The sequence below is a fragment of the Staurois parvus genome, unplaced genomic scaffold (assembly GCF_062004578.1).
Source record: "Staurois parvus isolate SC_StPar_1 unplaced genomic scaffold, SC_StPar_1.0 ptg000151l, whole genome shotgun sequence".
Taxonomy (NCBI): domain Eukaryota; kingdom Metazoa; phylum Chordata; class Amphibia; order Anura; family Ranidae; genus Staurois; species Staurois parvus.
Window position 1 is genome coordinate 16797599 of NW_028317947.1, and position 15028 is coordinate 16812626.

The 15028-nt window shown below is 46.9% G+C and overlaps 1 protein-coding gene across 1 annotated transcript in view; it reads right to left on the reverse strand.

The window, feature by feature from the left end:
- Nucleotides 1–14153, reverse strand: part of G6PC3 (glucose-6-phosphatase catalytic subunit 3) — a 35118-nt gene extending 20965 nt beyond the window's left edge. The window contains exons 1-2 of the mRNA XM_089674531.1: nt 14067–14153; nt 9312–9457 (exon numbers count right to left, since the gene is read on the reverse strand). Coding sequence (XP_089530657.1) covers nt 9312–9320 — 9 coding nt within the window. The 5' untranslated portion in view covers nt 9321–9457; nt 14067–14153. The remainder of the gene's footprint in view (nt 1–9311; nt 9458–14066) is intronic.
- Between the last annotated feature and the right edge of the window lie 875 nt (nt 14154–15028).

Sequence of the window (15028 nt, forward strand, 5' to 3'; positions counted from 1 at the left end):
GACCAAATACAGCATATACATCCCTTACTATAGTTAATTTTACTAATAAATTAAAGGTCACTATTATATTAACTTTTCCTTATGTATTTATTATTTATTTATTACAGGTACTTATATAGTGCCGTCAATTTACGCAGCACTTTACATATATATATATTGTACATTCACATCAGTCCCTAACCCTCAAGGGGCGTACAATCTAAGGTCCCTAACTCACATTCATATACTAGGGCCAATTTAGACAGGAGCCAAGAAACCTACCAGCATGTCTTTGGAGTGTGGGAGGAAACCGGAGTACCCGGAGGAAACCCACGCAGGCACAGGGAGAACATGCAAACTCCAGGCAGGAGGTGCCGTGGCTGGGATTCGAACCAAGGACCCTAGTACTGCCAGGCGGAAGTGCTAACCATTTAGCCACTGTTCTGCCCACATGTATAGATGTATAGATCCTGGATTATGCAAACGACGTTCCTCAATGTCGGAAGAAACCTGCAACTGCAGGCAGCCTTGTAAAAGGGAACCAGTGTGTGATCCTTGTATGGATCCACTGATTGCGATGTCAAATCAACAGATCTATAACTGCCCATGAGTGCCAGTCTTTACAGCTCTGGCTGCAATTACCGCTGCAATTGTCCCACTCCAGGGTACCAGCCTTGTAATTACCAGCAGCTCCCTGGCACAGGTTTCTATGGAGATAACGCTTGACATGAATTTTTAATGTGATTGCTCAATATTAGCAAAAGGAAATGGAGAGTCAGAACTAAAGTTATAGAAAAAAAAAACAGAAGTGTGAAAAATCCTAATGGAGGAAATGTACAAACAAAAAGAAACACATTTAGGGTATATACAGTATATAGGCACGCAGCACAGTAACCATTATTATTGCTAGGGGCCTCATTTCCTTCAGTCAGGGATCCTGTCGCCGTGCAGCCGTGCGACAGCGACAGATCCCCTCGGGCCATGGCGGTGCGAGTGCGCATGCGCGTGCACAGAAGCGCAGAAGTGCGCGCATCCGCAGTAGCGTACACGTCACCGCTTGGCGGGCTATTTAAACCTGCAGAACAGTAAAATCAATGCCTTCTGGTCTACAACGCCCCTGCACTTATTACCTGATTCTGTTGCCTGTATCCTGATCTGACCTAAGAAAGAACTCTGCCTGCACCGACCTCGGCTATCCCTGACCATCCGCTCGCCTGCTCCCTTGTACTTGATCTGCTTGCTAGTACTGACCTGGCTTGTCTGACTCTGCTGCACCTACTTACCTGTACCTGCACCTGGCTTGCATCCTGATGGCTGCCATACTTACCTGCTGCTGCACCCACGGTACTGCACCTGGCCTGCATCCTGGTCACCGCCATACTTACCTGCTGCTGCAACCACGGTCCTGCACCCGGCCTGCATCCTGGTCACTGCCATACCTGCCTGCTGCCGCATCCACGCTCCTGTGCCCAGTCCAGTCTGCATCCTGATTGCCGCCATACCTGCCTGTTGCTGCACCTACGTTCCTGCATCCGCACCTGGCCTGCATCTGGATCTCCTGGGTCTCCAGATACCTGCCGCCAGCTCCAGATCTATCCGGCACTCGTGCCACTCCTGGCTCTGCGCCCTCTGTTCCCACTATCAGGGGCTCCGAGCGGGAGTCGTAAGAGGACGCCTTCTCTCCACGTCAGGCTCCCCAATCAGGTACGTGACACCTTCCTTTCTGTCCGACCCAGCTGCCCCTGCATTCTGTTTCGCAACCTGAATGAATCGCGACGACCTGCCACCAACAGTTTTTCTCAAACCTGCAACACGATCACAATGGCCAGTGCTATAATGCCTTGACTGTTATCACGTACCTGGTGACAGAGGCCAATGGAGAGAGGGCTTCCCTTGCGGCTAAGTTCCAGACTCCCCTGAAGGTGGGACAGCAGGAGTCAGGCCCAGAGTAGCACAGGTCGCCTGTGGGAGTGCTTGTTTGGTGGTCCATCCAGGAGCATGGCTGACGCGCCGAGATGGGGTCTGCAAGCAGGGGGCACCTATGCAAGGTATGCAGATCTTCCAGAGAACAGAGGATCACAGGATAACCAGTTCAAGCCAAGGTTGGGTGCCAGGTGGAGATCGGAGCAGACGTAATCAAAAGGGATAGCCGAGGTCATACACAGAGAGCAGGAGAGAAGATCCGTTAGACAAGTCGGGGTCAGGTCAGGGTTAAACAGAGCAGACAGGTCCAGGAGCAAGCCGAGTCGTTAACAAGAAATCACAAATCAGGATAGCAAGGGAACGAAGGTACTAGGGAGCCAGAGATCAACCAGCACCGGAGAGTAGTGCAGGGCTTCCTTATAAAGGCCGCCAAATTTGAGCCGATGTGAAATTCTGCGGCCATGCAAGGTACTGGCAGGGGTGCCAGGTCTCCTAACAACTCTGTCGAGGACAGAGCCCTGACAACTATTCAATCAGTTACAGTGGGGATCGAAAGTTTGGGCACCCCAGCTAAAAATTTGTATTAATGTGCATAAAGAAGCCAAGGAAAGATGGAAAAATCTCCAAAAGGCATCAAATTACAGATTAGACATTCTTATAATATGTCAACAAAAGTTAGATTTTATTTCCATCATTTACACTTTCAAAATAACAGAAAACAAAAAAATGGCGTCTGCAAAAGTTTGGGCACCCTGCAGAATTTATAGCATGCACTGCCCCCTTTGCCAAGCTGAGACCTGCCAGTGTCATGGATTGTTCTCAATCATCGTCTGGGAAGACCAGGTGATGTCAATCTCAAAGGTTTTAAATGCCCAGACTCATCTGACCATGCCCCAACAATCAGCACCATGGGTTCTTCTAGAAAACTGAAACTGAAAATAGTTGACGCTCACAAAGCTGGAGAAGGCTATAGGAAGATAGCAAAGCTTTTTCAGATGTCAATATCCTCTGTTCGGAATGTAATTAAGAAATGGCAGTCATCAGGAACAGTGGAAGTTAAAGCAAGATCTGGAAGACCAAGAAAAATATCAGACAGAACAGCTCTCAGGATTGTGAGAAAAACAATTCAAAACCCACGTTTTACTGCATGATCCCTCCAGAAAGATCTGGCAGACACTGGAGTTGTGGTACACTATTCCACTATAAAGAGATACTTGTACAAATATGGTCTTCATGGAAGAGTCATCAGAAGAAAACCTCTTCTACGTCCTCACCACAAAAATCATCGTTTGAACTTTGCAAATGAACATATAGACAAGCCTGATGCATTTTGGAAACAAGTTCTGTGGACCGATGAGGTTAAAATTGAACTTTTTGGCCAGAATGAGCAAAGGTACGTTTGGAGAAGAAGGGGCACAGAATTTAATGAAAAGAACCTCTGTCCAACTGTTAAGCATGGGGTTGGATCAATCATGCTTTGGGGTTGTGTTGCAGCCAGTGGCACAGGGAACATCTCACGAGTAGAAGGAAAAATGGATTCAGTAAAATTTCAGCAAATTTTGGATGGTAACTTCATGCCATCTGTGAAAAAGCTGAAGATAAAGAGAGGATGGCTTCTACAAATGGATAATGATTCTAAACACACCTCGAAATCCACGGGGGATTACATCAAAAGGCGTAAACTGAAGGTTTTGCCATGGCCTTCACAATCTCCTGACCTCAACATAATTGAAAATCTATGGATAGACCTTAAAAGAGCAGTGCGTGACAGACAGCCCAGAAATCTCAAAGAACTGGAAGACTTTTGTAAGGAAGAATGGGCAAAGATACCTCAAACAAGAATTGAAAGACTCTTGGCTGGCTACAAAAAGCGTTTACAAGCTGTGATACTTGCCAAAGGGGGCAGTACAAGATAATAACTCTGCAGGGTGCCCAAACTTTTGCAGACGCCATTTTTTTGTTTTCTGCTATTTTGAAAGTGTAAATGATGGAAATAAAATCTAACTTTTGTTGACATATTATAAGAATGTCTAATCTGTAATTTGATGCCTTTTGGAGATTTTTCCATCTTTCCTTGGCTTCTTTATGCACATCAATACAAATTTTTAGCTGGGGTGCCCAAACTTTCGATCCCCACTGTACATAGTTCAAAGTTAGATGAAATTGTATAAATGTGTATTGCCAGATAAAACAGGATGTCAGGAATGGACTTGCCAGTAATGGTGGGACTCACCTGCCTTGTGGGCTGCAGTACCAGGGCTGGCCAGCGGGTGCTCTCAGCAATCAGAGACTCAACCCTGCAGTCAGCCAAACACCTGAAGCTGATTTAAGGGATGGCCAGACCTGCAGTCTGGGCCTTGGTGTGTGTTTTTCCATGGGCCCCTGTATCTTGTTACCTACGTTCCTGTTCCTGTCTGACTGATTTGTTGCCAACCCAGCCTGATCCTGACCTCTGCTGACTTCTCCTGTTTGATCCCTGGCTTGTGACCCCGACCATTCTCTGCCTGACCCCCTGTACCTACCTGCCCGTTAGTTGCTGTACCTGGCTCGTGACCTGACTACTCTCTGCCTGCTCCTCCTGTACCTACCTGCCCGATTGTTATTGACCCGGCCTGCCTGACGACGCTTGCTTGTATGTACTGTTATCTGTGGGTGGTTGGTTGGGTTTGTTTGCACTGTATTATGTTTAGTATTGCACTGCGTTTATGTTTGTATTGTTAGTGTTAATAAATTATATTGTTTATCACATATCTGAAGTCTGCGTTTCCCTGCGTCAGTCACACACCTCTGGTCATACCTGGGAGCCCTGACACCTAATTAGTAAATAGAGTCCACCTGTGTGTAATTTAATCTCAGTATAAATACAGCTGTTCTGTGAAGCCCTCAGAAGTTTGTTAGAGAACATTAGTGAACAAACAGCATCATGAAGGCCAAGGAACACAACAGGTCAGGGATAAAGTTGTGGAGAAGTTTAAAGCTGGGTTAGGTTATAAAAAAAATATCCCAAGCTTTGAACATCTCACTGAGCACTTTTCAATCCATCATTCGAAAATGGAAAGAATTGTTATCTGTGGGTGGTTTGGTTCGTTTGCACTGTGTTATGTTTTAGTATTGCACTGCGTTTATGTATTGTTAGTATTAATAAATTATATTGTTTATAACATATCTGAAGCCTGCGTTTCCCTGCGTCAGTTCACATACCTCTGGTCATACCCGGAGCCCTGACACAGGACTTTTAGTTTTAAAACTGAACTCCAGGGAAAAGAAAAATCCTCCTTTGCAGTCAGGCTGCCTCCGCACTGGGCTCTGAAGAAGAGGGGGATCTCCCTTTGAAACGCGTCAGCCATTTGGAGGATCTTCTTATGGTTGAAACTCGCTCAGTTGACCAGGTCACTTAAGACACTGTGGATACTGATGTGCTTGTTAATCTATGCTGTTTATGAGTATATATCTGTTTTATCATTTTAATAAAGCTACCGTAAAGGTAATGTGCAAGGCTGGTGCACATTTGTTTTTCCAGTGTGACTGCTGGGCTTCTCCAGTCCTTAGGGGGCTGCTAAGCTTAGCCAATAGTGGAACAGCTGAAGAATTGTGATCCTTCATTACCAATGCATCATTTTGAGCACAGGAAGTTGTTCTTTTGGTTTGCCTCTGCACGGCAAGGGTTATGCCGTCCATACATGGGTCGAAATTCGACTGATTTTTCTTCCGAAAATCAGACCTAAGAATAATCAACCGATTTTCGCTCTGTTAGTGAGTCAATGGCACTGGCCGATTTTCCTGGTTTGGGAGGAACCAGGAAAATCGGCCAGTGCCATTGACTCACTAACAGAGCGAAATACGGCTGATTATTCTAAGGTCTGATTTTCGGAGATCGGGCATGTTGGAAAATTCATGAAAAACAACAGATTTTCGACTCAATGATGGTCCGATCGTACGATAGTTTTTCCGAAAAGAATATGCGCATGAGCCGTGACCTGGAAGGAACAGACGTTTCGCTTGTTATATGGGGTGAACTTTATAACTTGGTCGGCTGATTTTCTAAACCATTGATGGCACCATCGGATTACCGAGCGAACGACGTTTTCGATTTTTGGACAAAAAATCGTTCGGAATTCGAACCATGTATGGCCTGCATTAACCACTTCCAGTCCGGACACTTTTACCCCCTTCCAGTCCAGGCCAATTTTCAGCTTTCAGTGCTATCACACTTTGAATGACAATTGCGCGGTCATGCAACACTGTACCCATATTAATTTTTTAGCATTTTTTGAAACAGAAGCTTTATTTTGGTGGTATTTATTCACCACTGGGATTTTAATTTTTTTTGCTATGTAAATGAAAAAGTCCAACATTTTTGAAAAAAAGTGTTTTTCTTATAAAATTTTGCAAATAAATAACATTTCATCATTTCGTTATCTTTTTAGTAAAAAAAAAAAAAAAAACCCAAATTAGCTCACCAAAATTATAATTTTTAAACATTTTTTTAATTTTATTTTTTTATATTATTATTTATGGTTTTTTTACATACGGTCACCCTAGTCACTACTTGTGGGGGGTGATGAAGATTTTTTTTTTTACACTGATTGCTTTTACATCCATAAAGGCCGTAAAAGCAAGAATTTTTCCTTCTCTCTGGCTGCATTCTTGCAGCCATTGAGAACTACTGTGTGAGCTGTGATTGGTCACAGCTTGTCACATGGTACAAGGCTATTGTGAATGGCCTTGTACCATGTGACCTCTGTGATCATTCACAGATTTCACACGTAGTAAGCAATGATGTCAGAAGTGACATCATTGCTTACTACTCTGCATATGATCACTGATTGGCCAATCAGTGATCACATGATCGGAACCTCGCAGAGAGGTCCTGTAAAACGATCAGTTTTCCACTGTGTCCGGAGGACACAGCGAGCACCAGATCGCGGTGATGCACGCTCCCAGGGAGAGCGCACAAGCAGGGGGCGGGGAGGCCTTTTATAAACGGACACCTGACCCTGCACTGCCACCGTCCAGTCGTTTATATACAATGGCCGGATGGGAGGTGGTTAAATGGTTGTTCACATCTAGGGGGGCACAAAAAGCTAATTTAAAGCATTTGTAAAGTCAAACATTTTTTAAAAATAGCAACCATGTTATACTTACGTGCTCTGTGCAATGGTACTGCATAGTGCAGCCCTAATGCCGGCCATACATGGGTCGAAAATTGACCGATTTTTCGTTCAAAAATCGGACCTAAGAATAATCGGCCGATTTCGCTCTGTTAGTGGGTCAATGGCACCGAACGATTTTCATGCTTCCTCCCCTTTTTGGTGATCGGGCATGTTGGAAAATTTGTTAAAAACGACCGATTTTCGACTCAATAATGGTCGAATCGTACGATCGTTTTTCCAAAAAGAATATGCGCATGAGCCGTGACCTGGAAGGAACAGAAGTTTTAGCCTGTTATATGGGGTGAACTTTATGACTCGGTCGGCCGATTTTCGAAATCATTGATGGCACCATTGGATTACTGAGCAAACGACGTTTCCGATTTTCAGATGAAAAATCGTTCGGAATTCGAACCATGTCCTGCATAAGCCTCCAGTTCTTGGATCCTCCTCTAATGGCTCCTCTGCTTTGTGTGCCCCCATAGGAAGCCATTTCCTATGGTGGCACGCCTTCGGGCTCCGTCCTGAGCTGCTGTGCCTGAGTCTATAGACACAGAAAGCACGGATAGGCCCTGCCCCCACTCCCTCCTAATAGGATTGGACCGATAGCTATTGGCTCTTGCTGCCTTAGGAAAGCCTGTGAGAACAGGGAGAAAAGGAGACAGCTGCTACAGACAGGCACAGCGCTGGATTGAGTGAAGACCAAAGCCAGTCATAGATGGTTTGAATCTTGGCTGGTTCAGCAGGAACCATCCAAAATTAAAACCACGTATGGACAGGCTGAATGTACCCAAGCAATCGATCAACTTGGGTAAAACCAGCCTGCCAGATTTTAATTGTGATTATCGCTAGCGGCTGTCATAACCGCTGGCAATAATCACCATCTTCGCCCAGCGGGGATGGCTCCAGTCCCCCCCCAAAATGGCTCGGCAGGAGGGATTCCCATGTCAACACTGACTCGTGGTTACAGGAAAGAAATTTGCACCGCCTAGGACCTGCCTAAGTAAGTATAAGGGGGGGGCGAGGGGACAATACATATCCGGAAACATTTTTTACATTAACGCAAGAATGCTTATAATCCTTTTATTACCAGATCCTTCTCTCTGGCAGGCTTCATCCAGGATGTAAGACTAGTCCCTGAAGGCTCTTCTCCCCTTTGCTCCAATGGTCATTTTTTTGTGACAAACAGAGCTTTATTTTGGTGGTATTTAATCATCTCTGGGTTTTTTATTTTTTTCTTAAACAAACCAAAAAGCACTGAAAATTTTGAAAAAAAAATGTTTTTTCTTAGTTTTTGTTATAAAATTTTGTAAATAAGTGATTTTTCTCCTTCACTGATGTGCGCTAATGAGGCTGCACTGATGGGCACTGATAGGCTGCACTGATGGACACTGATAGGTGGCACTGATGAGGAGGCACTGGTAGGTGGCACTGATGGGCATTGACAGGCATCACTGATGGGCATTGAAAGGCAGCACTGATACATGGCACTGATATATGGCAGTGATAGGCGGCACTTACTGGAACTAATAGGCAGCATTGACTGGCACTGATAGGCGGCACTGATGCGCACTGATAGGCAGCACTGTTAGGTGGCACTGACGGGTGACACTGAAAGGCAGCTCAGATGGGCATTGATATGTGGCATTGATGTGCACTGGTAGGCACTGATATGTGGCACTGATGGGCACTGGTACGAGGCACTGATGAGCACTGACATAAGGCACTGATGGGGCTACACTGATCATCGGGGCACACTGATCAACAGTGCCCTGATGATCAGTGTACATATCCCCTCCACGGAAAGCCAATTACCGGCTCTCCTCTCCTCTCGAGCTGTCAGCGTGACAGCTCGAGAGGAGAGAAATTCTGATAACCGGCATTTCCCTGTTTACATGTGATCAGCTGTGATTGGACACAGCTGATCACATGACCGAACCGACATCTTCGGCTCTTTCCGTGATCGGTGATCCGCTGTGTCCGAGGGACACAGCGCACCGGCGATCGCCGCGCTGCGCGCTCTCTGAGCTGCGCATGCGCAGTGAGAATGGGAGGACATCATATGACGTCCTCCCAGAACGAGAGAATCACCTTGCGCCCGTCATATTACTATATGGCGGGCGGGAGGTGGTTAATTAAAAGGTAGTTCTGAGTGTAATTATTTTATCAGAGCACCACAAACAGAAATAGAAAAGATTTTCTACTCATGAATAAAACAAAAATAAAAGCAAAGCCATCTCAGTTTGTGGCAGTACTTACTTGAAACATGTCTCCTTATAATCCTACACCTCGGGGCTCCTTATGATTGTACAGGAGAAGTTGATTTTTAAGTGTTCTCAGCACTACCACTTCATGGTATCAAAATTCTCTGTTTACTTCAGTAGAGTAGATTCTTAAAATTTCACCTGCGTGAACAAATATTTTCAGTTAGAACACATTATGGAATTTAAAGTGTAACTAAACCTATAAATAAAAAATTAATAAAACAGTAACATACTCTCCATTCAATCCAGCAATGTTTTTTTGGTGATCCTGCCAATTAACATTTCCAATCCTAGGTTGGGGACAATGCTCCCTTCACAGGAACCAGGGGCGTAACTACAGGGGTTGCAATTGCGACCCAGCCCCATGCTCCAGGGAGCCAGTGTGACCCCCCCCCCCTTACGCCTGGATGGGAGGGGTGGTGGGGGCGGCATGTAGAAAAACCGATTCCCTCTATCTTCCTCCTGCAGCTGCTGAAAAACCACTTCTCCTCCTCTCCCTCTCATGGGCAGTCAGCGGCTGCAGGAAGATTTAGGGGATCAGATCAATGCTCCCTACACAGGAACCAGGGGTTTAACTACAGGGGTTGCAATTGCAACCCAGCCCCATGCTCCAGGGAGTCAGTGCGACCCCCCCCCCTTTACATCTGGATGGGAGGGGTGGTGGGGGCGGCATGTAGAAAAACCAATTCCCTCTATCTTCCTCCTGCAGCTGCTTAAAACCCACTTCTCCTCCTCTCCCTCCCATGGGCATTCAGCGGCTGCAGGAGGAAGATTTAGGGGATCAGTTTCTCTACATGCTATCCTGCTGCTCCTCCTATCCAGGTCCTGCTGCTCCCCTGGCCCCCCAGGGGAGGGGGTAAGCCGGAAGAGATGTGTCAGGATGGAGTGGGGAAGGGGATGGTACCAGCTTCATCCTCTTCTGAATAAACACAGTCCGTGATTGGTGCTGTTCATTCATAACAAGCGTAGCAAACTGTATTTACTGTATAAACTGTGATTACTATGCTTCAGTTTGTGAATGAATGGGAAGCTCTGCACAGAACTAATCCAGTTCTTTCATTATGTGTGCAACATGGGAACACTATAGCGGAAGGTGAGAAGGGATTGGATAGAGCGAGAACTGAATGGCGGAGAATCAGCAGAGCTGGGAGACCTGAGTGGGAGACTCTATAGATGTCACATGTGGTGCACAGCATGGGAGCAACAGATCGGGACATGTGTGAGGACCAGAGAAAGAGGAGGCTTAGCAGGGCTGTGGGCACTATGGAGCGGTGGATCAGCAGAGCTGCAGATTACCACTGAGCGGGGGATTAGCGGAGCTGGGGGTTACTAATGAGTGGGGGATCAGCATAGCTGAGGATACTACTGAGAGGGGGATCAGGAGAGCTGGTAGTTACCACTGAGGGAACAGCAGAGCTGGGGGTTAATACTGAGCAGGGGATCAGCAGAGCTGGGGGTTAATACTGAGCAGGGGATCAGCAGAGCTGGGGGTTAATACTGAGCAGGGGATCAGCAGAGCTGGAAGACCTGAGTGTGAGACTCTATAGATGTCACATGTGGTGCACAGCATGGGAGCAAAAGATCGGGACATGTGTGAGGACCAAAGAAAGAGGAGGCTTAGCAGACTGTGGGCACTATGGAGCGGCGGATCAGCAGAGCTGCAGATTACCACTGAGCGGGGGATCAGCGGAGCTGGGGGTTACTAATGAGCGGGGGATCAGCATAGCTGAGGATACTACTGAGAGGGGGATCAGGAGAGCTGGTAGTTACCACTAAGTGAGGGAACAGCAGAGCTGGGGGTTAATACTGAGCGGGGGATCAGCAGAGCTGGGGGTTAATACTGAGCAGGGGATCAGCAGAGCTGGGGGTTAATACTGAGCAGGGGATCAGCAGAGTTGGGGGTTACTACTGAGTGGGGGATCAGCAGAGCTGGGGTGTACTACTGAGTGGGGGATCAGCAGAGCTGGGGGTTACTACCGAGTGGGGGATCAGCAGAGCTGGGGTGTACTACTGAGTGGGGGACCAGCAGAGCTGGGGTGTACTACTGAGTGGGGGATCAGCAGAGCTGGGGGTTAATACTGAGTGGGGGATCAGCAGAGCTGGGGTGTACTACTGAGTGGGGGATCAGCAGAGCTGGGGGTTACTACTGAGTGGGGGATCAGCAGAGCTGGGGTGTACTACTGAGTGGGGGATCAGCAGAGCTGGGGATTGCTATAGAGTGAGGGGCTCAGCAGAGCTAAGGATACTTATGAGTTGGGGGATCAGCAAAGCTGGGAATTACTACTGAGTGGGCAATCAGCAAAGCTGGGAGTTCTACTGAGTGAGGGATCAGGAGAGCTGGGGGTTCTACCAATTGGGGCATCTGCAGAGCTGTGAATCTGCTGAACGGGGGTACTAATGAGCTGAATATATGCTGAGTGGGGGTATTACTGAGGTTACTGCTAAGACCCTCTAAAACAAACAGAAAATCAACACACACAGGACATCTGCATTCATTAAAGCTTCACAAATGCATCATAGAAGCCCCTAAACACCCAGGGTGCATGTGACCGGATAATTGTCCCATTCTGACTGAAGACCCATACAGCCGCAGCCGGTCATTGAATTGTACAGGTGGCCGTGGTCCCATTCATTCCTATGGGTAAGCTGTACTCATAGCAGCCTCCAGGGGTTCAGCTTACACAGTATGAAGAGGAAAAGATCAGCAGTGTCGGAGGAGAGATCGCTAGATCGGGAGGACAAGTATTCGACCAGGCTGCCCAGGGACAATTAAAGGTGGAGTTGAGCGAATAGTTAGATTCTTTCATTAGCCCAGCCGGGACTTGTTCTCTTTTGACCACTTCCAGTCTGGGCCAATTCTGACACTCCCCTCCTACATATAAAAAACATCATTTTTTTTGCTAGAAAACTAATTAGACCCCCCCAACATTACATATTTTTTAAGCAGCGGCCCTAAAGAATAAAATGGTGGGCTGCATATTTTTATGTCGCGTAGTATTTGTGCAGTGGTTTTTCAAATGCAATTTTATTTTTAAATACACATTTAGGAACTTTAATGCACTAAAATACAACACCCAGTGTTTTGGTAAAATATAAAAGATGATGTTAGGCCACGTAAATACCACGGACATCCGTTCCTCCCAGTGTCTCAGGGACCGATTGCCGCTGGACGCATCCTTACCGACAGCTGCAGCGATGACCGAGATATCACCCTTCCCATCCAAGGACGATCAGGTACATCCTATGCACAGCAAGTGCTTCACTTGAAACCTCATTCACACCATGAGGTTCGTCTGAGCGCATACGCTTTTGGCATGTACCCACGTGTCGCATTTGAAGGCGGCCCAATAATTTCAATGGGCTGTCCTGTGCACATGAAACACGCAAAAAGAAAGGTGCAGGCATGATTTTTAACCACGGCCGATTTTCGCACCGTTAGTGGGTTAATTGGTCGGACGTTTTTCGGGGTTTTGGCACATTTTTTTATCGGTAAAGTTGGAAAATTTGCGGCCGATGTTGACGATCGGCCGATTTTCACGACAATGATGGGCAAATCGGCCGATCGTTTTACTGATAAAAAATCTGCGCATGAGCCGTGACCTGCAAGAAGAAGAAAAAGAAGAATTCCAGTCCACTATTATATTTTATATGAAAAGTATTGCGGTTGCAACAATGTATCTATTTGTATCCGAATAAAACATGTCTGCAAAATGGATACAAATGGATACATTGTTGCAACCGCAAGACTTTTTCATGTCAAATATAATAGCGAAGCTTTCTGCAAGGACAGAAATAAAAATGCCGGCTGTAGACGGGACGAAAATCGGCCAATTTTTTTACCGTTGGTGGTAACGTCGGCCTATTGAACAACCGATTTTTCGTTTTTTTTTTTTTTTTTAAACAAAGGGCCGATTTTCGACCCGTCTATGGCCTGCATTAGTATTCCAAATAGTGCTGCTTAAACCGTTTCCCGTTCACCCTATAGCAGATATTCTGCTACAGGGCGGCATAGGTGCGCAAAATCTTGTATACGTGAATTTGAAGTTCCGGGTAGGGGGCGTGTGCTAGCCGTACGCATGCTCCACTGGCGCCGACGCCATTTGGGTCACGCTCGGTGATTACCTGGCAGCACCCCGTGATCGCCAAGTATTACCAACGGTGGAGAGAACAGTATGTAAACAATACAGATCTCTCCCGTCAGCTCCTGCACACTGCTTTGGATGGCTCTGCGTAGCAGAGCTATACAAAGCAATGTACTTACAGTTGAAAGCACACAACAGTCACACCGTTGATCGCCCCATGTTAACCCCTTCCTGCCCAGTGCCATTAGTACAGTGTCAGTGCTTTTTATTAGAAATGATCCCTGTATTGGTGTCACTGGGGATGTCAGTGACACCAAGTCAGTCCCCCCCCCCCCAGTGTCAGAATGTCCGCCGCAGTCCCGATATAAGTCGTTGATCACAGCCATTACTAGTTGAAAAAACAAATTCCAGTATCTATACCGCCATTTGCAGATGCTATGACTTTTTTAGTTGGCCTTTCTGGAGGGCAAATGGTTAAGAACTCCAGTACTGAGTAACTACAAGTCTCAGCACAGCTTGCCCCTCCCCCACCCACCGCCGGTACTGGTTAACACACAGCTGTTTCCAGTCAGGCAGTAACACAGGTGACCCCACCGACCAGTCACACCGCTCAAGGTGCCCCCTGTGTCTCATAGCAACGCCCCATATGCCTCCAGCACGTGACCCACCTCAAGCTCCGCCCGCCGGCCGCTAATTCCCCCTTCGGGTAGAACGAGCAACTCAGTTTGAATGAACCTCTTCCAGGACAGACACGTCACCACCCCCGCCCCTTCAGTAACTCCGCCCACCTAGCGCGTCCTCCATCCAACTCTATCGCGTGGAGATGTGGCTGGTCACGTGTCAGGAGTGAAGGGGATGGGGGCGGGGTTTTTAGTCACCTTATATGGGTGGAGACTTCCTTCCTGTTTTTGCTGAGATTAAAATGATCAAAGTTTGCCACACTTTATTTAAAAGACAAGCCTGACGTTAGGGAAAGGTCCACACTGCCTGGCAACTTCCTCCTTCTGTTCAGCTTTCAATATCCCTCAATGTCCGTCCTGTTTGCCAGGTCTTCAGTGCTGGCTGTGATACCCGTATATACTGAAGTGGGGGCCCTTAGAATATGGGGCTCGCTGCTCTGCGCTAAAGATTTCAGCACCCCAACACACCTCCAGGGCGCCACGACAACATGGCAGGACCTATGTTTCCATGGGTTGAGCTCCATTGGAGGTGTAGGTACACCCAAAACGTTATTTTTTCACTTTTACATAGGGTAGAGAAGGGTTAAAACCCCTGTCAGGTTATTTTTAGCTCACTGTGTCCCTTTGGAGACACTTCCCTTCACTTCCTGTCTAAAAGAAACAACAGGAAGCAGAGGAAACCTTCCAAAGTCAAGGGAATCGTAGATGGTGTCCCTAGCAGGACTTGGATACATATTATTATATTATTACATCTCGTTTATATAGCGCCAAAGGGTTTGCTCAGCGCTGTACAATAGGGGGGGGGGCAATACATGGCACAGTACAACAATAACAAACAACGTACGAGGGGTAAGAGGGCCCTACTCTTTCGAGCTTACAATCTAGGAGGGAGGGGGTAATGGTACAGTAGGAAGTGGCTGAGGGGAATGAGGAAAGAGGGAGAATGGCCG